This window comes from Protopterus annectens, chromosome 6.part0 (genome assembly GCF_019279795.1).
Source record: "Protopterus annectens isolate FY-2018-M chromosome 6.part0, PAN1.0, whole genome shotgun sequence".
Classification (NCBI taxonomy): Eukaryota; Metazoa; Chordata; order Ceratodontiformes; family Protopteridae; genus Protopterus; species Protopterus annectens.
The window spans coordinates 872004463-872027781 of NC_056737.1; the positions used below are offsets into that span (position 1 = coordinate 872004463).

General features: G+C 43.7%; 1 protein-coding gene across 1 annotated transcript in view; it reads right to left on the reverse strand.

Moving 5' to 3' along the window:
- DYNC1H1 (dynein cytoplasmic 1 heavy chain 1) overlaps nucleotides 1-23319 on the reverse strand; it is a 3754902-nt gene that overhangs the window by 489922 nt on the left and 3241661 nt on the right. The window contains exons 76-77 of the mRNA XM_044073590.1: nucleotides 13814-13889; nucleotides 13571-13731 (exon numbers count right to left, since the gene is read on the reverse strand). Of these exons, the coding sequence (XP_043929525.1) occupies nucleotides 13571-13731; nucleotides 13814-13889 (237 nt within the window). The remainder of the gene's footprint in view (nucleotides 1-13570; nucleotides 13732-13813; nucleotides 13890-23319) is intronic.

Here is a 23319-nt window from a genome sequence, read left to right on the forward strand (position 1 = left end):
AGCTTGCAGGTACACCAACTCCAATAAAGAAAGGTCTTTGAGCTTCCAGCTACCTTTTTGCTTTAACATTTCAAGAATGTCAACAAAGGACACATCTTCTGGGGGTGACCAGGGGGAACCCTCCCAGTAAGCAAAGTCTATGTCCTCCCAGTAAGCAAAGTCTATGTCCTCCGTGACAGGTTGCTCTGGGGAATCTAGGTGTCCTCTTCAAGGGAACCTCCTCAGTGGGAAATTCTGTGGAAAACTTGGAAGAGGGAAGACACTGTGCAGAGGTATCCTGCAGCTTTGACGCTTGCTTTCTGGGCCTGAAGGTTGGTGGAAACTCTGGATCAGAGGGCGTCCCAGGAAAATGCTCAGATTGGGAAGGAACTGGCTGAGAACTTGTAGAGGCCAAGGCCCTCTCCATGACCTAAAAGGCAGCACTCCCCCAAAAAGAGGGATGGGAGCCCAGAACTGGGAAGGACAATCTCGGAACCATGTTCGAACCCCACTCCGAGAAGACAGCCACCAAGGTCAAAGCAAAGGAAGAACCCACAAACAAACCAGTGGAGCTACGACCCTGGGAGTCTGTTAGTTCTGAAGGAACAGAGGAACTCTGGGCAGACACTGGAGCTGAAGGCATAAAAGCTGTCGGCACCAGAGCAACCGGAACCAGGGAAATCAGAGTTGTGGTCTCTAACACCTCAGAGGAGGTTAGAGGAGGAAAACAAAATAAGTCCTGGTTCCAAAGTTACTGACGGCACCGTAGAAGGAGCTGGCTACAAAATTACGCACAGCACTGTAGAATGGACGAGCATGGATGGAGAGGAAGTCACATGAACATTAGGCGCAGTGGTGGTTGGCACAGAAACCTGTGGTGCAGAACTGGTCACCACAGTCAGAACCGTAGGTTTTTTTTGTCACTTAACTTCGGTTTCACAGAGTGTGTGGGAACCAAAGATTTAGGTCTCTTGCGCTGGAGCTGAAGGGAATGCAGGAAAATACAGTTTTGTACCTACCATATATGTAGATGTTAGAGTGCTTATACAGCTGCAGTCATAACAGATGGGTTATCCTGCCGTCAGGCGGGTCCTCGGTCGGCCGAATTCCAAAGTCGAGGTCCGGAGTCAGTTGTCGTCGCTTCTTCCCTGACGTCAGTGCGGCAGGGGTATAAAAGAGGCAGCCAATGCCAATTTCTTCAGTTTTTCTTGCCCCAGATGTCAGGTGCCCCCAGAAGGAAGGCAAAAATAATGTTATGCAAAAATGCAATGTTGATAACTCAAAAACAGTAGTTGCAAGCAAATACACCATAAAAGAATACCCCAAAAGGTTATATGAAAAGGTTTGTCATAAGGCCTATCCTAAGAGGGATTGGAGGGAGGGAAACCTGGACTGCAGCTGTATAAGCACTCTAACATCTACATTTATGGTAGGTACAAAACTGTACTATGTTCATCGTGCATACAGCTGCAGTCATAACAGATTGGTAGAATCCCAAAGCTAAGTGAGGGTGGTAGGTACTAAGTGGAACTAGGAGGGGCTAGGATGACCTGCAGGACTGCTGTGGCAAAGCCCGCTCTAGATTTAGAGTATAGTGGGAGGTGATAGTGCTTAGAGAAAGTGTGCACTGAACTCCAGGTGGTTGCTTCCAAAATATCCTTGGTAGGGACCCCCCTGAGGAAGGCTGCAGAGGTAGCTGTGACTCTGGTGGAGTGGGATCTGATGCATGCAGGCACAGTTTTTCCATGAAATGAGTAACAAAAGCATATACAGTGGGCTATCTATTTTGAAATTGTCTGTTTGGAAATAGCCTTTCCTTGAGCACCTGCAGCATAGGACACAAAGAGTTGCTCAGATTTCCTGAATGGCTTTGTCCTGTCCAAATAATAATGAAGTTGTCTGTGAATGTCCAAGGAATGTAGCAGTCTTTCCCCCCTGTTTTGTGGATTAGGATAAAAGGTAGGTAAGTGGATAGTCTGATTCAAAGCTACACTGGATACTACCTTTGGCATAAAGGTAGAGCTGGTTCGTAAGGAAACTCTGTCCTGATGGAAAATGATGAATGGTTGCACAGCCATGAGGGCCTGTAGCTCCGAAACCCTGCGAGCTGAGGTGATAGCCAGAAGAAAGGCTGTTTTCCATGACAAGTACTGTAACTCTGATGAAGAAGCTGTCTCGAAGGGAGGAAGGGTCAGCTTTTCCAATACGAAGTTGAGGTCCCAAGCAGGGACTGGTAGCTTCCTTGGGGGTTTTATATTCTTTGACCCTCTTAGGAACTGCCTTAAGAGAGGATGAGAGAATAAAGGAGGATCTGTGTTGTACTGTGCAGAAATGGCGGAAGCGTGGATCTTGATGGAGGAGAATGAAAGTCCACTGTTTAACATCTCAGCTAGGTACTGTAAAATTTGAGGTATATTTATTACCCAAGGATTCTGTCCCTTCTTTTGATTCCAGGCACAAAATCGTTTCCATTTGGCGGAGTAGGCTTTTCTAGTAGAAGGTCTTCTGGCCTCCAAGATGACCATCCTGCACCTCCTTGGAGAGGAGAAACTGTTGGGAAATCAAGGAATTCTTCATGCAGCTAGATTTAGAGTTTTGAGATGGCTGTGAAGTTTTGTAGTTGTGCTGGGACAACAGAAGAGGGACTAGAGGTAGGATCCATGGTGGGGAATGTGTCAGGCTCTTCAGGAGCGGATACCAGTGTTGTCTTGGCCAATCTGGAGTAATGAGAATCATTTTCGGCCTCTCTGCTCTGGCTTTTAATAGAACTTTGGGCAGCAGAGGAAGAGGCTGGAAGGCATAGACTGTCAATGTTGCCCAATTGACGGAAAGTGCGTCCACTTTCCAAGCCTGTGGATGATAGGCCCTTGAAAAAGATTTTTTTCAACTGGCAATTTCTGTGGGTAGCAAAGAGATCTATGTCTGGCTGTCCCCATGTCAGAGTTATCTTTTTGTAAATTTGAGGATGCAACTTCCATTCGTGTGGATCTGTCATATTTCTGCTTAGGTTGTCTGCCAGTGTGTTTTCCTTCCCTGGTAGGAATTGTGCCTGTAGTTGAATTTTCAATTCCAGTGCTGTGTTCCATAGGGTCATGACTTGCCTGCACAGGGGGTATGAATGAGTTCCCCCCTGTTTATGCACCACATCACTGTGGCGTTGTCTGTCCTTATCAATAGCTGGCCTGGATGCAGTAGGTCTTTGAAGGTCATAATAGCCTTTTGCACGGCTAGCATTTCCTTTTGGATGATGTGAAGTAGCTTCTCTTTTCGTGCCCATTTTCCCTGAATGCACTGATCTGTCATGTGTGCTCCCCAGGCGTAGTCTCAGGCGTCTGTTGTGATGATTTGAGTTGCTTGAGGTACACAGAAAGGAAAACCTGTGTTTCTTTGGCAAGCTTGAGTCCATCACATAAATTCCTTTTGAAGGCATGGAATGAGTGGTATAATTGCTTCCAAGCTGTGGCTGTGTTGAGACCATAAGTTTTTTAGGTACCATTGAAGTTTCCTCATATGCAGCTTTGCACATGGGATTAGTAGGATGCAAGATGCCATGAATCCCAGAGCCTGCAGGACTCTCCTTGCAGTTAGCCTGGTGTAAGTTGCCATTTTTCTGAAGTATTGGACAGTTGCCCTTGCTTGTCTGGCGTGAGGTAGGCCATCTGGGTGGTTGTATCCAAGCTGGCACCCAGGAAAATTATTTGTTGAGAGGGTATTAGTTTTGATTTCTTTTTCTTGACTGTGTATCCCAGGAAGTTCAACAGTTTTATTACAAACGCCAGGTGCTGCAGTAGTATGTCCTTGCTGTCCACTTGGATCAGGCAGTCGTCCAGATATGGGTAGATTTGTATCCCTTGTAGTCTGCAGAAGGCGATTACTGATGCCAGGCATTTCGTAAACACTCTGGGCGCAGTAGATAAGCCAAAGGGCAATGCAGAGAATTGGTAATGGGTTGAACCTGCAAGAAATCTGAGGTATCTTCTGCAATCTTGTCTGATAGGGACATGCAGGTATGCCTCATTGAGGTCCAATGTTACCAGCCAAGACTCCTTGCCCAGCACGGGAAGAAGCTGCTGTAATGTGAGCATCTTGAATTTTGGCACCTGTAGATATGTGTTTAGGATGAATAGGTCTAAGATAGGTCTCCAATCTTTGTCTTTCCTTGGTACCAGGAATAGTCTGGAATAAAACCCTTGACCTTGTTCTTTTGCAGGTACCTCTTGAATTGCTTTCATGTCCATGAGAGCTGAAATTTGTTTTTGTGCCTCTACCCTTTGATTTTGTGGTAGGTTTGGCATGCCTCTCATTTTTAGAAGGGTGTGAAAGTGGAACCTGTAGCCTCTGTCTATAATGTCCAGAATCCATTTGTCTTTTGTAACAATATGCCAATTTTTTGAGAATAATGTCAATTTTCTGCCCAAAGGTGCTGCCATTAAAGCTTTGCTTGGCAGGTGTAGGGGGAAGTCATTGTGTCTGTTTTCTAAAGGGCTGTGATCTATCTTCTCCACCTCTTGGGGTTGGTGCTTGCCGCTGTCTGGCTCTGAAAGATCCTTGAGGTTGCCCTCTACCCCTTGGACACCTGTATCTGCCCCTTTGAGGTCTGTCCGTGGCTGGAAAGGACCAATTTTTTGAAGGCCAGTTTCTGCTGAAACGTGGAGGCTGTACCTGCAGGAAATCTTTCACTGTTTGCATTGATTTCGCTTTTTCCTCCATTTTCTTTAGCACCACCTCTGCTTTAACACCAAACAATACATCTTTTTGAAGAGGTGCATCTAATAATTTAGCTTTGACATGGTCTGGTAAGGTTTTCTCTTTGAGCCAAGCATGCCTACGTATAACAGACCCCGTGAAGTACAGTTGTGTACACCTACCATAAATGTAGATGTTCAAGTGTCTTCACTGTTGCAGTCATGACTGTAGGGTTCTCCCCTGCCGGCAGGCAGCCCTCGGTCGGCCAGAATCCCAAAGTCTGGGTCCGGCGTCGGCTGTTCAACCATGCTCCCTGACGTCAGAGCGCCAGGAGTACAAAGCTGACAGCAGACGCCATCTTCTCCAGTCTTTCTTGCCCCAGATGTCAGGAGTCCCAAAATGAAAAAAGGTCCCATAACCTTTGCAAATACACCTCAGAAGAATGGTGAAAAAGGGAAATGCACAAAAGTAAAAATAAGAGGGGACAGGAGGGAGGGAAACCCAGACTGCAACAGTGAAGACACTCTAACATCTACATTTATGGTAGGTGTACACAACTGTACTATGTTCATCGTGTTTCACTGTTGCAGTCATGACTGTAGGGTAGAATCCCAAATCTGAAAGAAAGGGAGGTGGTCATAAAGAAGAAGGGGCGGCTAAAAGGCTCTGGAAGACTGCAGAGGCAAAGCCTCTCCTAGACTTAGAGTAGAGAGGTAGATTGTAGTGCTTAGAAAAAGTATGCACTGAACTCCAAGTTGCAGCCTCCAAAATGTCCTTGGTAGGAACTCCCCTGAGAAAAGCCGCAGAAGTGGCAGCAGCTCTGGTGGAATGAGTCCGAATACTCCCTGGGATTTGCTTTCCATGATCAGAATAACAAAATCTGATTGCATGAGCAATTCATTTAGAAATGGTCTGTTTTGAAATGGCTTTACCTTGGGAACTTGAAGCATAAGAAACAAACAATTGCTATGATTTCCTGATGTCCTTTGTTCTGTCCAGGTAAAAACATAGTTGTCTGTGTACATCCAAGGAATGTAAGATCCTTTCCCCTTTATTTTGAGGGGTGGGGAAAAAGGTAGGCAAGTGGATAGTCTGATTTAAAGCCACTTTGGAAACCACTTTAGGCATGAAGGTAGGATTAGTCCTCAAAGACACTCTGTCTTGATGAAAAATAATATAAGGCTCCACGGCCATAAGAGCTTGTAACTCTGAAACTCTCCTGGCAGAGGTTAGGGCCAACAGAATAGCTGTCTTCCAAGATAAAAACTTGATGTCAGAAGAGGCGGCAGGCTCAAAAGGAGGCAAGGTTAGTTTTTCCTAAACATAGTTGAGATCCCAAGCAGGAATGGGAGGAGATCTAGGAGGGCTTAAGTTCTTAGCTCCTCTGAGAAACTGTCTCATGAGCTGGTGGGAAAAGATGGGAGGGTCTGTATTATAATGAGCAGAAATATCAGAGGCATGTATCTTAATGGAAGAGAAAGAGAGACCCTTATGTAAGAGATCTGTCAAGTAAAGTAAAATTAAAGTAATGTTAGGAAGAGGAGGATCAGAATCCTGAGCCTGCATCCAGGAACAAAATCTTTTCCATTTTCCTGCACAAGACTTTCTAGTGCTAGGACGTCTGGCTTCTAAAATGACATCCATAACCTGCTTGGGTAGGAAAGAAGAAATCAAAGGCCCTGGATTACCCGCGCCGCCAGGCTGAGAGTTCTGACATGAGTGTAGAACCTGACGCTGATGTTGGGACAGAAGGTTCGGAGACTGAGGTAAAACCCAAGGGGGCTCCAGGTATAGGTTTATTAGAGCTGAATACCAAAACTGCCGAGGCCAATTTGGAGCCAGCAAGATTATCATCTTGGGCTTGTCCTGTTTTATCTTCAATAAGACCCGTGGAAGAAGAGGAAGAGGTGGAAAGGCATATCCCGAGAGGTTCCTCCAACTGAATGACAGGGCATCCACTTTCCAAGCTTCTCTGTGGAAAGTCCTGGTGCAAAAATTCTGTAGCTGATGATTGAGATGGGATGCAAAGAGGTCTATGTGAGGACATCCCCAGACTGCTGTTATCATCCTGAATATTTTGGTGTCCAGCATCCATTTGTTTGGATCCGAAAGGTTTCTGCTCAGACTGTCTGCCAAGAAGTTTTGTTTCCCTGGTAGAAACTGAGCTTGAAGATCCAGATTGCAAGCTAGAGCTGTGTTCCATAGATCCATGGCTAGTCTGCAAAGGGGGTAGGAATGAGATCCCCCTTGCTTGTTTATGTACCACATAACTGTGGTGTTGTCTGTCCGTATTAGTAGTTGTCCTGGTTGTAAGAGATTCCTGAAAGCCAATACAGCTTTCTGAATGGCTAACATTTCCTTTAAATTGATATGCAGGTGCTTCTGATCCTTTGTCCAAAGGCCCTGCAGACAGTTGCCCTGAAAATGGGCTCCCCAAGCATAATCCGAGGAGTCCGTGGTTAGAATGAGTGGCAAGAGGCAGACGGAAGGGTTTCCCTTTGTTTAGAGCACATGCCCTGGACCACCAAAGAAATTCCTTTTGAAGGCAAGGAAGGATGGAGATCAGTATGTCTAAGCTGTGGCAATGCTGAGACCATACACTTTTTAGGTACCACTGTATTTTCCTCATGTGTAGTCTTGCATATGGTATGAGAAGGATGCAGGAGGCCATGTAACCCAAAGCCTGCAGGAATTTCCTTGCAGATAGTTGAGTTAAAGTTGCCAAGGTTTTGAAAGTTGAAGCCAGCTGTAATTGTTTTTCGGATGTCAGAAATGCCATCTGGGTTGTGGTGTTTAGAAGAGCACCCAGAAAAGTTATCTGTTGTGATGGTGTCAAATTTGACTTTTTTATGTTTACAGATAATCCCAGGAACTTGAGGAGGTTATGTACAAATTCTAGATGCTGCAGTAAGACATCCTTGCTGTCTGCCTGAATTAGACAATCGTCCAGATAAGGGTAAATTTGAATTCCCTTGAGTCTGCAGTAAGCTACTACTGGAGCCAGGCATTTGGTGAAGACCCTGGGCGCAGTAGACAATCCAAAGGGCAGCGCAGAGAATTGAAAGTGCCTCGATCCGGCCTTGAACCTGAGGTATTTTCTGCGATCCTGCCTGATGGGAATGTGTAAATATGCCTCCTTTAAATCCAAAGTTACCATCCATGCATCTTTGGACAGCATTGGAAGTAGCTGCTGTACAGTAAGCATCTTGAATTTTGGAATCTCTAAAAAGGTGTTCAAGACCGACAGATCCAGAATGGGTCTCCATGAGTTTTGCTTCCTTGGGACTAGAAAGAGCCTTGAGTAAAAACCTTTTCCCATCTCTGAAAGTGGAACCAGTTCTATGGCATTCATAGCCAAAAGAGCTTCCACCTGGTTTAAGGCCTCCGTTCACTGATGTTTTGGAAGGTCTGGCCATCCGCTTGGCCTTGGCAAGGTATGAAAATGGAATTTGTTACCTCTTAAAACCACATCCAAAACCCACTTGTCTTGGGTTATTTGAGTCCAATTTTGATAAAAAAAGAGAGAGTTTTCCTCCGAGAGGGGCTTCCAGGCAAGAAGTTCCTGTAGCCCAACAGAGGGAGTCATTGAGTCTGTTTCCTTTGAGTTTGTGACCTGTCCTCTCCTCCCCTAGGGGTGGAAGCAGTCCACTGTCTTGATCTATAAGTAGCTTGTGTTTGAGGCCTTCCTCTGGAGCGTCTGTATCTACCCCTCTGAGGCCTATCTGAAGTTGGAAAGGACCAATTTTTTGAAGGCCAATTCCTGCTAAATCTAGGTGGCTGTACTTGTAAGAAATCTTTAACTGTTTGCATGGATTTAGCCTTATCCTCCATATTTTTAATCATCTCTTCAGCTTTTGATCCAAACAAAACATTATGCTGAACAGGAGCATCCAATAATTTAGCCTTTACTTGTTCAGGCAAATTTTGTTCCTTTAGCCATGCATGCCTTCTAATGACTGTGCCAGAGGCCGCAGCCCTACAAGAAGCCTCCAAGGCATCTAATCCACAGTGTAAACCATGCTTCAGTGGCATGCAATAAGTCATGTAATTCCTTATCGTCTGCACAGGCAGAAATGGAAGTAAGCTTTTGTTTTAAAACAGACAAGAGAAATTGCTGGTATTTTAGTATATGAAACTGACAGTTTAAAGCCCTAATGGACAAAGTAGCAGAAGTGTACACCTTTTTGCCCCATCTTTCTAAGGATCGAGAATCCTTTTCAGCAGGAATGGGATTTTTAGCAGAAGCGACTTTAACTCCCTTAGGACCCTGAGAAATGGTTTCAGGGTCAGCAGAAGGGTTCTTGTATAAAAATTGATGGGAATCAGGAACCCTGTAATATCTATCAGGCTTAACAGGAGCAGGAGGAAAAGAGTCAGGGGTAAAGTTAGCCTCCGAAAAGGCATCATCCACAATATCCAAAACAGGAGGAATAGCCAGGGGTCTATGTTGGGGAAGAAGAAGAAAATCCCTTAGTCTTATCTTAGATTCCGAATACTCCTGTCCTTCCCAGTGGAAATGTTCCCTCATTTCATGCAAAGTTTCACCAAAAGAGAAATCCTCAGGGGGAGAAGCTGAAGGAATGGATTCCTCAGCATCAGAATCCTCATAAGGAGGGAAAGAATATTCCTGATCAGAAGAAGAAACTGAGGAAACAGAAGCCTGATCAGAGGAATCATAATAAACATCCTGCCTTGGCCTTTTATCTGGAAGGGAATGGGAACCCCTAATCATAGTAAGTAAATCCTCCACCATCTTGAGTAACTGTTTCTGTGACTTGGGAGCCAGATCAGAAGAGGCCTGTGTTGTAGTCTTTGATTTAGAAGGAGTCTTTGCCTTTATTAGAAGCTGAGTAGGCCTGAAAACCCCTTCGGAAGCCGGTACCTGCACAGCAGCTCCGGACCCATCCAAAGGAGCATTGTCCGAAGGTCCTGCAATAGAAATATTTAAAGACCTGGTTGGCTCCTCATGAGAGTCCGTTTCGGCCGTCTGTTCTGAAATGGCCAACAGGGGCTGCAAAAGCACCTGACGGCAGCCGAACCTGGCTCTGCTTGTGCGCTATCATCAGATTTGGACCTCGGAGGCCTGTCTTTATCCTTGCGACGTTTGTGAACTCCGGTAGCTGGAACCGTATCCGACGACATTTTGTAGTTAAAGCGCCTACCGAAGTAATGAAAGGCAAAATCATACCTTCGCTTAATTGCACGTTCACTGAATCTAGCACAAAACCGACAACTAGCTACGGCGTGGTCAGGACCTAAGCAAGGAATACAGTAAGAATGAAAATCCTTATGAGGTATTTGCTTCCCACATGAAATACAATTATTAACTTTTTCTGACATCGGAGTGGAGCAAGAAAAAAAAGTTTCCCCAACGGGGTACTTAAAGCTTTGAGTGGAGAAGAAACTCTTCGGACTGAAGTACATCAGAAAATTTCGTTAGGAGTCAGCTGACCGGCACTTGCAAACTGCTATCACCGCACGGCAAGAAAGACTGGAGAAGATGGCGTCGGCTGTCAGCTTTGTACTCCTGGCACTCTGACGTCAGGGAGCATGGTTGAACAGCCGACGCCGGACCCAGACTTTAGGATTCTGGCCGACCGAGGGCTGCCTGCCGGCAGGGGAGAACCCTACAGTCATGACTGCAACAGTGAAACACTATGAACATCAGCAGCTCTACATGAGGTCTCTAAAGCATCAAAACCACACTGCAAGGTATGTTTACCCACTTGCTCTGCACCATGCAACAAATCCTGCAACTCTTTTAAATCTGGTTGTTCTGGTTGTGTCATCTTGCTTTTCAGCTGAGATATCAAAAACTGTTGATAGTTTAACATACGGAACTGACAGTTTAATGCCCTCATGGTTAAAGTAGCTGAGGTGTACACATTTTCCCCCCACCTTTCTAAAAATCTGGAATCTCTCTCTGAAGGTAATGGGTTTTTAGCAGTAGAGGCCTTAATTCCCTTGGGACCCTGTGAAATAGTTTCTGGGTCAGCAGTATGGCTTTTATATAGGAACTGGTGAGAATCAGGAACCCAGTAATACTTGTCTGGTTTAACAGGAGCTGGAAGCAAAGAATCAGGATTAAGGCTGGCTTCTGTGTACACATCATCCAATATATCTAAAACAGGAGGGAGAGCCAGAGGCCTATTGCTGGGGGAGCAGAAGAAATTCCCTGTGCCTTTTCTTGGAATCTGAGTAATCTTGGCCTTCCCAGTGAAAGTGTTCCCTCAATGTATGCAGGGTTTCCCCAAACAAGTCCTCAGGGGGGGGAGACCGAGGGACTAGACTCCTCTGCATCAGATAAAAAACAACACAAGCACCAAGAAGAAAGAATATAAATCCAATAGGAAAAAAGACAACTGCCAGTATATCCAAGCGTTTATTCCACTTGCTTCTCTCTCTCTAGCGCCTCGGCTTCAAACTTTGAAGCCGAGGCGCTAGAGAGAGAGAAGCAAGTGGAATAAACGCTTGGATATACTGGCAGTTGTCTTTTTTCCTCTGCATCAGAGTCTTCGAATGGAGAATAGGCACAATCCTGGTCCTCGGATAGTTCTGAGGTAATAGAAGCTTGATCTGAGGAAGGGTAGTCTTCCTCTAATCTGGGCCTTTTGTCAGAGGGGGGTTGAGAACTCCTGATAAGAGTAATCAAATCCTCAGCCATTTTAAGCATCTGTTTTTTAGGCAAGGTGCCTTGAGAGGGTGTCTGAGGAACCTGTTTTTTGGTTTTCATGGCTGTTCTAGATTTAGTGAAGGCTTTAATAAAGAAGGAGGAAGGCCTGAAGACCCCTTGAGAAATGGCAGGCCTGTCTAAATTCTGAGTTTCCCCGCCAGGAGTGGCGTCGGTATCTGTAGTAGGAATGGGGGCCGAGGAACCAGCGACCTCGGGTACTGAAGACACCGGTAATGCATTATCATGGGTACTCAGGGGCTACGTAGGCGCCTTGCTGAGTACCGGAGAACCGGTAGTCGGACTTAGTGTGGTATCAGTAGGTGGTGTGGACCTCTATGTCGGTCCTTATCTTTGCATTTTTTGCTCAAAACTGGAGTCGGAGTATCCGACGACATAATATAATTAAATTTTTTGCCAAAAAAGTGAAGGGCAAATTCTGCCCGCCGCTTAATAGTGCGTTTGTTGAATCTAGCACAAAAACGGCAGGCCGAGACGTCGTGGTCTGGGCCTAAGCAAGGTATACAGTAAGAGTGGAAATCCTTATGCAGTATTTGCTTCCCACATGAAATGCAATTATTAACTTTGTCTGACATTGGTCTGAGGCAAGAAAAGTTTCCCCAACGGGGTACTTAGCTTTCAAGAAGACTTCGGCTGAAATACTTTCATAAATCTCAGGAGCTGGCCAACCGGCACTTGCGAACTGCTTCTGCTTCGGGCACGGCGCGGCAAGAAAGACTGGAGAAAATGGCATCTGCTGCCTCTTTTATACCCCTGCCGCACTTACGTCAGGGAAGAAGCGACGATAACAGGCGCCGGACCTAGACTTTGGAATTCGGCCGACCGAGTACCCACCTGACGGCAGGATAACCCATCTGTTATGACTGCAGCTGTATGCACGATGAACATCAGAGAGACTCCTTTTCTCCAGGTTTGATTTTAGAGGAAGAGGAAAACGAAGGCAAAGATGCATCAGATTTGGAAGTCTGAGGCTGACTAGACAAAGTCTCATCAAAAGATGTCAATCAGTCCTTTCAAAATAAGTTTGTTCTTCCTTTCTACTAGGGGCTGGTGACTAGAGGCTTGACAAACAGCACAATCATCTTTTTAATGCGTCGGGGCTGAAGCAGTAGATACAAGATGAATGCTCATCAGAACTGAGCATTTTTCTTCCGCAATCAGGCCACTGTTTAAACCCAGTCGCCCCTTTACTTTTATCTGCCATGTTGACTAGTTAAAAAAAATAACAGGTAGAAAAACAGTCTCACAACTACACACACTCGGGTAAGAAGAAAGAAGGCAAAAAGGCTGCCAACAATGGTAGGCCAGAACTACCAAGAGGTAGTGCGTAAAGGGATAAAGCTACCAACGATGGTAAAACAGATACCACGAGGTAAGAAGGTAGACCGTACACTCACTCACCAAACAGAGATAGAAATATCCAACTACAACTGTAACAGCAATGGTAGGGAAGAACACTTGTATAACTTGTATACTTGTGTAACCTGGACTGGGCTGCAATTTGCTGATCAAAGTCTTCAAAGGAGAATCACTGCTGAAAACAGTTTCTACTAGTGTCCTGGCAATGACTTCTTTGGTCTTCTCAGTTACCTCCTAAGTTGTGTGACCATGCTGTCAGTATATAAGGAAATGTGCATGACAGAGCCCCGCATATAGGAGTACAGGAAAGGTACAGAAAGACTTGTTTCCCTCAAAGATTCTTTGTTTTGCATCTAGTTGAAGCTTCAAGTGGTCTACATTTGTAGATAACTAACATCAAACAGATTTACGTGAAAAGCGGAGCAATTTAGTTCAACTGACTTCTAAAAGTTTAAAAAAGTAAGGATATTTGAGTAATACACAAGTCATTTTTCAGGTAAAGTGTAAAAATTAATGTAAACAAACAAAAACCTGTTTACTGTCTTCTTCTAGGGCTGGGAACATACTGAATAGTAACTTTGGAAGAAATGATTTACACACTAATAGTGGGAAAGCATACCTAGCGTCTGTGCCAGTAGCAAGACCCACATTTAAAAATAAGCTTGACAAAGAAGTTTTAACTACATTTATCAGTTTTACCAGTACAGTGTACAAGGCATTTACAAAAGAAACTTCAGTATGCATAGCTGCAGTATGCTGCTCCGTTATAAATGTCAAACTTGGTCTTCAAACTCTGTCATAACATGTTTTGTTTGAAATAACTATTACTGGAAGAGTAAACAAAATTTTTGTTACCTCAGTATCTACAATACATGCCAAATCTAATGGCTGATCAATAGCAGACAAGAAAGTATCTCCCAAAACTGTGGATATAAACAGATATGCTGTCGCTATCAGGCGATCTGGGCGGAATGCTTGGATTAGTAGTAAACGATAAATTGCTTGTCCAATTGGAGCTGGAATTAGAGAGGGAAAGATGAATATCAATCAAATGTTAAACTGCAAACTAAGTTTTAAACAAAATTCATCAATACTTACTTGGAGTCTTATCGTCACTCCACAGATAGGGCACAGTCTGCTCTGGTGAACTACTCTCTAACCAAATGCAAAATTGCTACAAGGGGAAAAAAAAGGCTCGTCAGTGTCAAATGTTAACTTGCACTGATGAAGTGCATTAAAACTGTGAGAGGGATATACGTACATCAACATACAAACACGCTCCATACTGTTTAGATAAGTATACAGGGACTCTCCATAAAAAAGTGATTACCTTAAGTTTAAACATGTTACTCCCCCCAACAGCCAAAAAAACATCCAACACATTTCCCCAGTATCCAATAACCAATTATAATCTTCAAGATTACCTGGCTAGCATTTTTTTCATTTCTCCTTTCTTGTCTTATCTTTACATCATCTTCAATATTATCTGTACTTAACATACTGTATGAACAACAATCATATGTTACTACCTGCTAGTCTTTTAATTTTATGTCTAAACTGCAATGCTCATGTAAATATCTTGTGTATAGTATGTTAGCAAATGTTCTGAAGTTTTTCTCCCCGGCCTCCACTGAAAACGAACAGCTTTGTCCAGTTGGACATCCCCAGTAAACAAATGTAATATAAATAAAATAAACTTGCAAACTCCCTTGATCATCATTTCGATGGGATACTTATGCAAGTGCAATCCCCTTTTACAAAAAATCAACAGGGGTCCCTCTGCAGCAATAATTTCATGCACATAGAATTCTGCTAACTAGCAAAGCTGTGGTTCAGAACTTTTTTTCCAAAACAGACTTTTCCCTTGCATCAGCCAAAACTTACACTGCATACAAGACACAAATGAGTCTCGGTAAACTGCTTATTACAAAAGTAATGGCAGGACCTTTAGCGGCTCTTCAACCAAAATAGCATACACTAGTAATGTAACATACTGTAAGTAAGCAGTCACTTGATACTGGCCTTCGGAGCCCTCAGTCTGCCACATCAACTTCAAAGATAAACTTATGTAGATCAAGTTCAATTTTATTTAGGTGTTTTTACATAAAACACCAGTAACAAAATGCACTGAATAAAACACATACCTTAACAAGCAATAATGCCCAACAGGGTGTGTGCTACTATGTAAATAAAGCCCACCCCTGGAAGGGCATTATTTACATAGTAACACATCCTGGGTTAGCAGTATTAGGCTTAGAGTACAGGCTGCTTGTAAAATTGTGTATTACTTTTTTTAATTACTGCATTATTGTATATATATTTCTGATGTAAAGTAGTACCTCCGCCTAATGGTTTCAAAGTTGCTGTAGTATATGTAAATGGTGTCAGAAGAAGCATTTTACATTCAAAATACATTTAAAAAAAAAATCCAGATATTTACTACAATTTTTTTGTACCTTAATCCTAAAATGTGTGGTTTGTTGCCAATCATTTGGGACTGAAGTCACTAAATAATGACATTACGTTTGACTTTCAACCTATTTTCTTCAAAACATTCATGTTAACACAAATGCCGTTATTTAAGCTACTTTGTAATTTTGTGTGTTTGTCTCTTTCGGCTTTTCCCGGTAAGGTGTCGCCACAGTGGAACTCCGGTCCGCTAATGATTGGCAGTAGATTTTTACGTGCTGGCTTGCCGGGCCTAACGCACAACCTTCAACGAAGGTACACCCATTCACTCATGTCAACACACAGAAGACGCTCTAACTGAGAATCGAACGGGCAACGTCTAACTGTGAGGCGACAACGCTACTGCTATTTAACATTTGTCCCTATTTTTGAGCCTTTGTTCCCCCTTTATTTCAGGCTTTATCCAGATTTCTTGAGCCAAGATGTTGAGAGTTATGTAAACCTCTTTACTGCTGCTGCCAGTGGTCGCTCGATCACACACACACACACACACACACACACACACACACACACACACACACACACACACACACACGTGTTTTCAGAAAATACATGCCAATACAAATCTTACTATTCAAGCAACATTGTGAGTTTTATAACAGCAATATTTAAAATATCTTCCTATTCTGAGACTTTGTTCCCCCTTTTTATCCTTTACCCAGATATCTTGAGCTAAGTGGTCTAGAAGTATGTAAACCTCTTAACTGCTGCTGCCAGTGCTCGACTGCTTTCACTCTTCAGTCTCTCTCTCAATCACATACACCTCACTTTCATGCACAAAAGAATGCATACATCCACACACACAAACAGAAACCCACACTTTTTTTCATTTAGTTTTTACACTTGCTAAACAACAAAAACACTGCTTAGTGAGTGTAAAATAATGGCTCAATGGTGCCCTCTTTCACACATGCGCGCACGCACACACACAAATCTATATTACCACTCACTAAACAGCAAAAGAGCTTAGTGAGCATAAAATAATGGCAACTATTAGGTTATTTTCAGTCCGAGCTCCATGGCAGCATATCAGTGGCGGATTAGTTTTTCAGTAGATATTACCTCTAGATTAACACCCAGCTGGAGAATGTTCGTTCTACAATCAGCATGGCAATCTACAGGTCACCCATTCCCTAAACATTAGCATATGACAAAACAATTAACAGATTAATCATTTATATTCATCCCACATGAGGGGACGTGTGTGTGGATGGTGCTTAACAGAGGTCAAATATCTAGGATTTAGCACTTTCAAACACTTGTCAATGACAATGGGAGGCCAACAGGCCATTCCCAGGAGTGTTGCTAGCACTAGAATATGTACCTTAAGGAAGACACCTGAATGAGTTTCATACTGCTTGCATAAACCAGTACAGTTCCAGTTCCCATAATATCTCCAATACCTGATTGTGAACACAATCTATGAACCTTGTTGAGGGTCAATGTTGCAGCCATCCCTCATTCTTGGTCTGTGGACAATACTAACTTTGGGGGGGGGGGTGACTGTACAGTCATCAGACTTGAGTTTGTTACACATATGGCTTATAACCTCAGAGGCAGCTCTTCGACTAGGCTTCTTGGCAGTGTGCTCTGTCTGTGCGTGTGTTGGGTGAGACTGGAGACAGTCAATTTTTTTCTCTGTTATGGAGGCAAGAAAAAAAAGGGAAGATTTATAAAATCATATTTATGCATTTTTCCATATAAAACTAAGAGTGTAATTCTTGGTTGGCCATGGCAGACTCTAAATTATGTAAACTGTTTCATCTACTGTTATCCAGTTGTGTTTCTTTAATTTTAATTCAAATAAGAGATGTAATCTAGAGTGCTACTACAAGCCGAATGGAGAGAATGTAGTAGAATGAAATGAACAGATTTTGAGCTATCCAGCTCCTTGGAACCTAAGAGGAGGCTAGCTTCTAACAAGGACCTTGGTTAACTCCTGAAATTTAGGACGGGAAAGAACTGCATTTACGAAAAGCCGTGGGGAAGAGAGACACAAAACATCTCACCCCTCAACACCACCATTGTGATCAAAAAACTATGAAAGACAAATCTCAATTAGGGTTATAATAAACCTTCTAATGATCATTTTCCTTGAGAATCTTACTGCAAACTAACACAGATGCCAGGACAAAGCTCCTCAGTCAAGCTTTAATAGAGCAATGGTAGGCTTGCAATAGCAAGGACTACAGGACAACAGGATGATCATGCCCCATTACAGGCAAAGGACTGAGAATCCACTCTTCCACACATGAACAGGAAGCCACACTGACTGCCAACTACTTGATCAAAAAGACCATTAAAAGGAAGTCTTGTTTATTTTCATTTTATGGTGGACTATGGGTTAAAGTAGGAAGACACATGATCTTACTCCCTAAAGTTATGAACCATGTGTTCCCCATATCTTTATAGTGCATGTCTACAGTGATAACTAAGAAAACAATTTTTTTTTACACAGCTTCTTTGCTGCAACCATATTCAGCACCATGGCCCAATGTGTTTTGAGCATTTCTGTTGTAAGGTTATTTTCCCCTTTCAGACTATATGAGCCCACTGCCTGATGAACAGTTATGCTCGAGTTATTTTTGCTATGAGCCGTTCAAAATAAAAGTTATGCACTCATCATAACCATGCATCTGTGTTGTCCATCTTTATTCTTCAACTGATAAGTCTCAGATCTGACTTGACCGCTTACACTAGACTCATGGATCCAGATCTCGAGTTCCTCCCTTTATCAATGCCCCACCATCCTGACATACTACAGATCAAGTCTGCTGCCTCAACACCAACACATATACATATATCATTATAAAAAAGCAAGACAAATGCATACAGAAAGGATGGACTCCAAACAGGGAACAGATGGATTCTCAAATGGACAGCCCTTCTTAGGCCTTATTAGGAATAAAGGGAAGGGGGCTGGAGGGCAGGCAGATGAAGAATGAAAATGGACAACACAGGTGCATCATTACGGTGAGTACATAACTTTTGTATCTGATGTTGCCATTTTCATTCATTCCTCAACTGAGATGACAGAGTCCCCAGGTAGATTAAACTTGGGTGGTCCTCACGGAGCGATATTGCTGAGTACAGCAGAACCAGTTGTGGCCTTATTTCTGGCAAGTATGTCTAACTTGTAATGAGCAATAAAGGATGAGCGATGGACCAAGTGGCAGTTGCACAGACATCTATGGATGCACTTGACCAGAAAGTATATGATGCGGCTAAAGACTTAGTGAAGTGTGCTTTGGGTGGCTTAGGTAAGGATAAACTTCATTCTTTATAAACAAAGGATATACAACCAGTCAACCATTTAGCCAGGGTCACTTTAAACACTGCTTTACCCAATTTGGTCTTGGAGGAAGTTTTAATGAAGTCTTTGGTTCTGTCCAGATAAAATCTAAGCTGCCGATGCATGTCCAAGAAGATGCTGCATGTATTCTCCTGTGTGTGAAAATTTCAGGAAAAAAAAAAATAAAAAGGCAAATTGATGACTTGATTTAGGTTGGATTCTTAAGGGTAAAAAAGATGGGTTTGTGCATAATGAAACCCTATTCTTATGGAAGAAATAGTATGGAGATCTCGCAGACCGTGCTTGCAGTTTAGATACTACTCTACCAGAAGTGACAGTGACCAGAAAAATTGTCTTCCTGGACAAGAACTTAGATCAATCTTAGCCAAGGGCTCAAAAATAGGTAAAATAAGAGCTTGTAATAGAATAGTCAAACCCCAAGGGAGTGTAGGATCTTTCAATGGGGGCCCAAGTAAAAAGGTATCATTAAGGAAGGCCCTTTGCACAATTTCGAGGAAGCCAAGGAGGAATGATTTTCACCAGAGTGAAAATTTGAAATAGCCGCTAAATTAACTTTAAGAGTAGAATAACTCACTCTGTTGTTAAAAATGGAAGCCAAAAAGTTGAGAATTGCTGTGACTGGGGAGGAGAAAGGGTCCAGATGTCTCTGAAAGGCTCAAACTGAAAATCTTTTCCATTTACTTTTATACATTTTCCTGTTGGAAAGCTTCTATTTAGATAAAAGAATACGTCCAACTTGGGAGGAAAGCCTGAACTGTCTAGCCATCATTGGAACTGATGAAACCATGTGGTCAACTTGAAGCTGGTGATGTTCAGGTGTTTCATCTCTACTGGATAAATAGGTCTGGAAGTGGATCCAGTATCCAAGGTGGATACAAAAGATGAGGCCAGAGGAAGGGGAACCAAACCTGACTAGGCCAAAAGGGCCCAATTAGGATGACTGTGCTCTTGAACCAGGATGTTCTGTAGAAATTTGTGGATACGGGGTAACACGGGGGTAAGCGTAAAGGAGACCAGTGGGCCAATCGTGGACTTTAGCATCTGAGTGACTGTTCCTGTGGAACCGGGTGAAGAACCTGTTGCACTTGACAGGAGAAGCAAAAAGATTGCAGCATGGCTGACCCAATCGATGAAACATCTTTTCCACCAGGCTTTCTTTGAGATCAATTAAGAGGCATCAAAATGTACTTGATTAGTTTGTCTGTAAGCATGTTCGTTTTCTCTGGTATGTGCACTGCCTTAAGAAAGTGAATGGAAGACATCGCCCATTGCCACACTCACTGCCTCTTGACACAATGGGTAAAATATGGTTCCCCTGATTTGTTGATATACCAGACTACTGAAATGTTGTCTGCTTACATTGCAATCATCCCTGAAGGGAAAACATCTTGAAAAGCCTGCAACACTAATAGGACAGGACACTTATGTGCAAATTGGCCTTGTTCGGGGACCAGGCATGCACCTTGGACTGCCCTTCCAAAGAAATGACCTCCAACCAATTTGGGAGGTGTCCTTGGTGACTGCGGCTACTGGCTGTGGTGGGAGAACAAAGGGGTGACCTTGACAAACTTTTCCCTGAATGAATCCACCAAAGAATATATTCTTTGGAAATTTTGACTGGAGTTCTTAAAGTACACAGAATAGACAACTGCAATGAAAGAACCCACTGCAGGACCCACATATGAAATCTGGCTAATGGAACTAGAGTTATCACTGCTGCCACTGATACTAAGGCTTAGAAGACTAGCTTTGCTGTAGGGTAAGAATAGATCATCACTTTCTTGACCTGTAACTTGACAGTGCGAACTCTTGTTAGAAGAAGTGAAGCTATATGGTTGATAGTTTATAGATCATCACCTATGAACTCCAGAATCTGAGTAGGCATAAATTGTGATTTAATGTAATTGACCGTGATGCCCACTTGGTAACATAATTGGAGCAAGTAATCCCTTGCTTGGATCATAGATGCCTGGATGGGGTGGTTAGGAGCTGGTCGTCTAGATATGGAAACGCATAGAATCCCAGCAGTCTCAGGTGAGCTGTTACCACTGTCATGCATTTGCTAAACACCCTGGGGGCTATGGTGAGGCTAAAGGGCAGTGCTTTGAACTTGTAATGACTGGCTCCCAGAAGTGCAGGTACCTTCTGGAGCACCTGTTCATTTTGATATAGTATGCATCCTGAGGCTCTATTGAGTACATCCAATCATCCTTTTGCAGTAGAGGCAAAATGGACTGAACCAAGACCATCAGAAGCAGAGTACTTTACATATTGGCTTAGTTGGCTGAAATTCAGAATTGGTCTCAAGTCCCCCGTCTTCTTTGGCACTAAAAAAATTAGGAGTACTTTCCGGATCCTTGCTGGTCTTGGGGGCACCTCTTGGATGACTTTTTTCTCAGCAGATTTACTTTTTCCAAGGCTGCTGCTTCCCTCTGATTGCGTGGAATATTGGGGATGAATTTTATTTTTGTAGGAGGAATTTGGGAAAATGGTATATAAAAATGGTTATAATTTTCAGCACCCAGCCGTCTTTTGCGATGGATAACCAGGCTTCTGGGTGCAGAAATAAGTGCCAGACTGCCTCCAAAGTACAGCACTCGGGCAACCCTTCAGGAGCACTGGTAGGGCTTTTCAGATAAGGTATCTCTGAAGCCCTGGTTCTGTGGACCACCCCTGTCGAGAGGACAGCATCTTCCATTACAGTACTCCCTCTATGCCTGGGAAGAACCATCTCCTTTTGAGTCCTGGAGAGGCCCTTGGGACTTGCGAAACCACAACTTTTTACCACCTCTGATTCCTGGTGAAGGAACTCTTAAGGGGTAGAAAAATGGATCCCAGTGGCAACAGGGTCCTTCCATCTTGCTCACTTCTGGAGAGCGTTTCCTTAACTTTGGGGTCGAATAATGACAATCAATCAAGAGAAGCACTGATGAACAAAGATTTGAAAGGCTTCACCAAATCTCACTGGTGCATCCAGACATGCCTCCTGACTGCAATGCCTGAACCAGCATCCCTACAGGTATCCATGGTTGCATGAGAGATTAACCTCATGGACACATTGGAAAGAGTGAAGAGTGGCAAGTTGTGAAGAAACTTTTTTCTAGTCCTCCACAGACATGGACCCTGAAAGATTTGTGGAAAGCTCCTTGGTCAAATTCCTTAGTAATCTGGTGAAGTGTGCCAAATAATTGAGCGACCAAAGAGCAAAAGTCGCAGAGGCATAAATGAGCTTGCCAAATCTGTTCAAGGCCAGACTCCCATTAGGAGGATGGCCAGATGAGCTCTGTTCTGCAAGCTCTTAGTGGCTGCCGCCACCACCATGGCCATCTGTAGAGACTCCCTTGTTCCAGATGGCCATAGTTTTCAAGGGAGCTAAAAATTTATCTGGCCTCTTATGTACGGGCTCTACTGTATCAGCTTGGCATGAGAAGGTTGATCAAGTCATCAGCTGGAGGGACCACTTAAGACATTCAGGCCAGTCCTGAAAGCCTCCAGAAACACCAACTCCTCTACAGAATGGGCTTTGTAAGACCGTCCACCTCTCTGTTTAAGAAGTTTAAGAATCTCTCCAAAGGAGACATCAACAGGTGGAGATCTTGGGGGACCCATCTCCTTAAGAAGTCCATGCCTTCAGTGACAGACTGCTGAGAGGAATCTAGGTGTCTCCTTTTGCACGTCCTCTTCCTAACGACCTCATCAGTGGGATGGTCAGGTGAGCTAATGGAAGTGGGTGGGAAGTCCTGGATGAGGACTATCTGAAGGCAAGTACAAGGTGACTGTCCTAGTGGAATAGACACGAGAGGCTTAGATCTTAAACTGGGTGATGGAAAAATAGGATCCGAAAAGGGTAAGGATGTCCTCTCTCTGGGTACACAAAGTCCTCTCCAATCTCTTTTTCTGGGTACAGAGAAAACCCTCTACACTATTTCAAAGGCAGAAGATCCAGGAGAAACAGCAGCCAGGTGCACCAGCACTGAAGCTACCTGCACCAGACTCAATGACACCCCATGGATCCCTGCCTCGAGGGAAGAGTCAGAGCCGATATACCCAATGCCAAGAGGCAATGACAGCTCCTAGAGTCATCCTGCTCCAAAGAGATCAGAGCTGGGGGACTCAGCAGGATGGTTGTAGTGGAAGAACATTCCATCTTTGGATCTGTCAAGGACACTCTTGATCTTGGATCAGAGGGCTTCAAAACAACCAGTCGGACTACAGGAGGATATATAACAAGAGGCTGAGAAGAGGACAGGCTCACAAGTCTGACTGAAGCTGGAATTACCCCCACATGGATCTAAGCACTGAGAACTTGCCCATCATCCTATCCACCTCTGCTCAGATAAACTCCTGGAGGACTTAGGGGATGAACTAGAGGAAGGTGGTCTGGAGGGTTTCCTTGATGTCTCTTGTAAGAAAGGTGAACGGAGCAGAGGAGATATCAGATCCGGAGAGAAATGTGGGGATCAAATCTGAGGAGATTCAGTGCTTCAAGTTGTAGTATCAGAAGTTGATGTTGGATCCAGTTTCTTAGAAACTTTAGATGGAGGCTCGGGAACTGGAGCTGAGCGAGGAGAATGGTCAGGGAGCCGTTTCATGGACACCTTTTTTTTTTGGAGCCAAGTTAAGCTTCCCTTTATCAAGTTTGTTGGATGGAGTTTGAGCCCCAGCCAAAACAGAAGCAGAAGAAAAGGTAGTAAGCCTTTTAACACCAACTTAATTCTCCTGTCACTCAACGCACAGCAGTTGAATCCAAAACAAATGGAGCAGTCAGCTTCTAGAAGGGCAGCGCTCAAACAGTAAATATACTCCTTGTGGGCATCAGAAT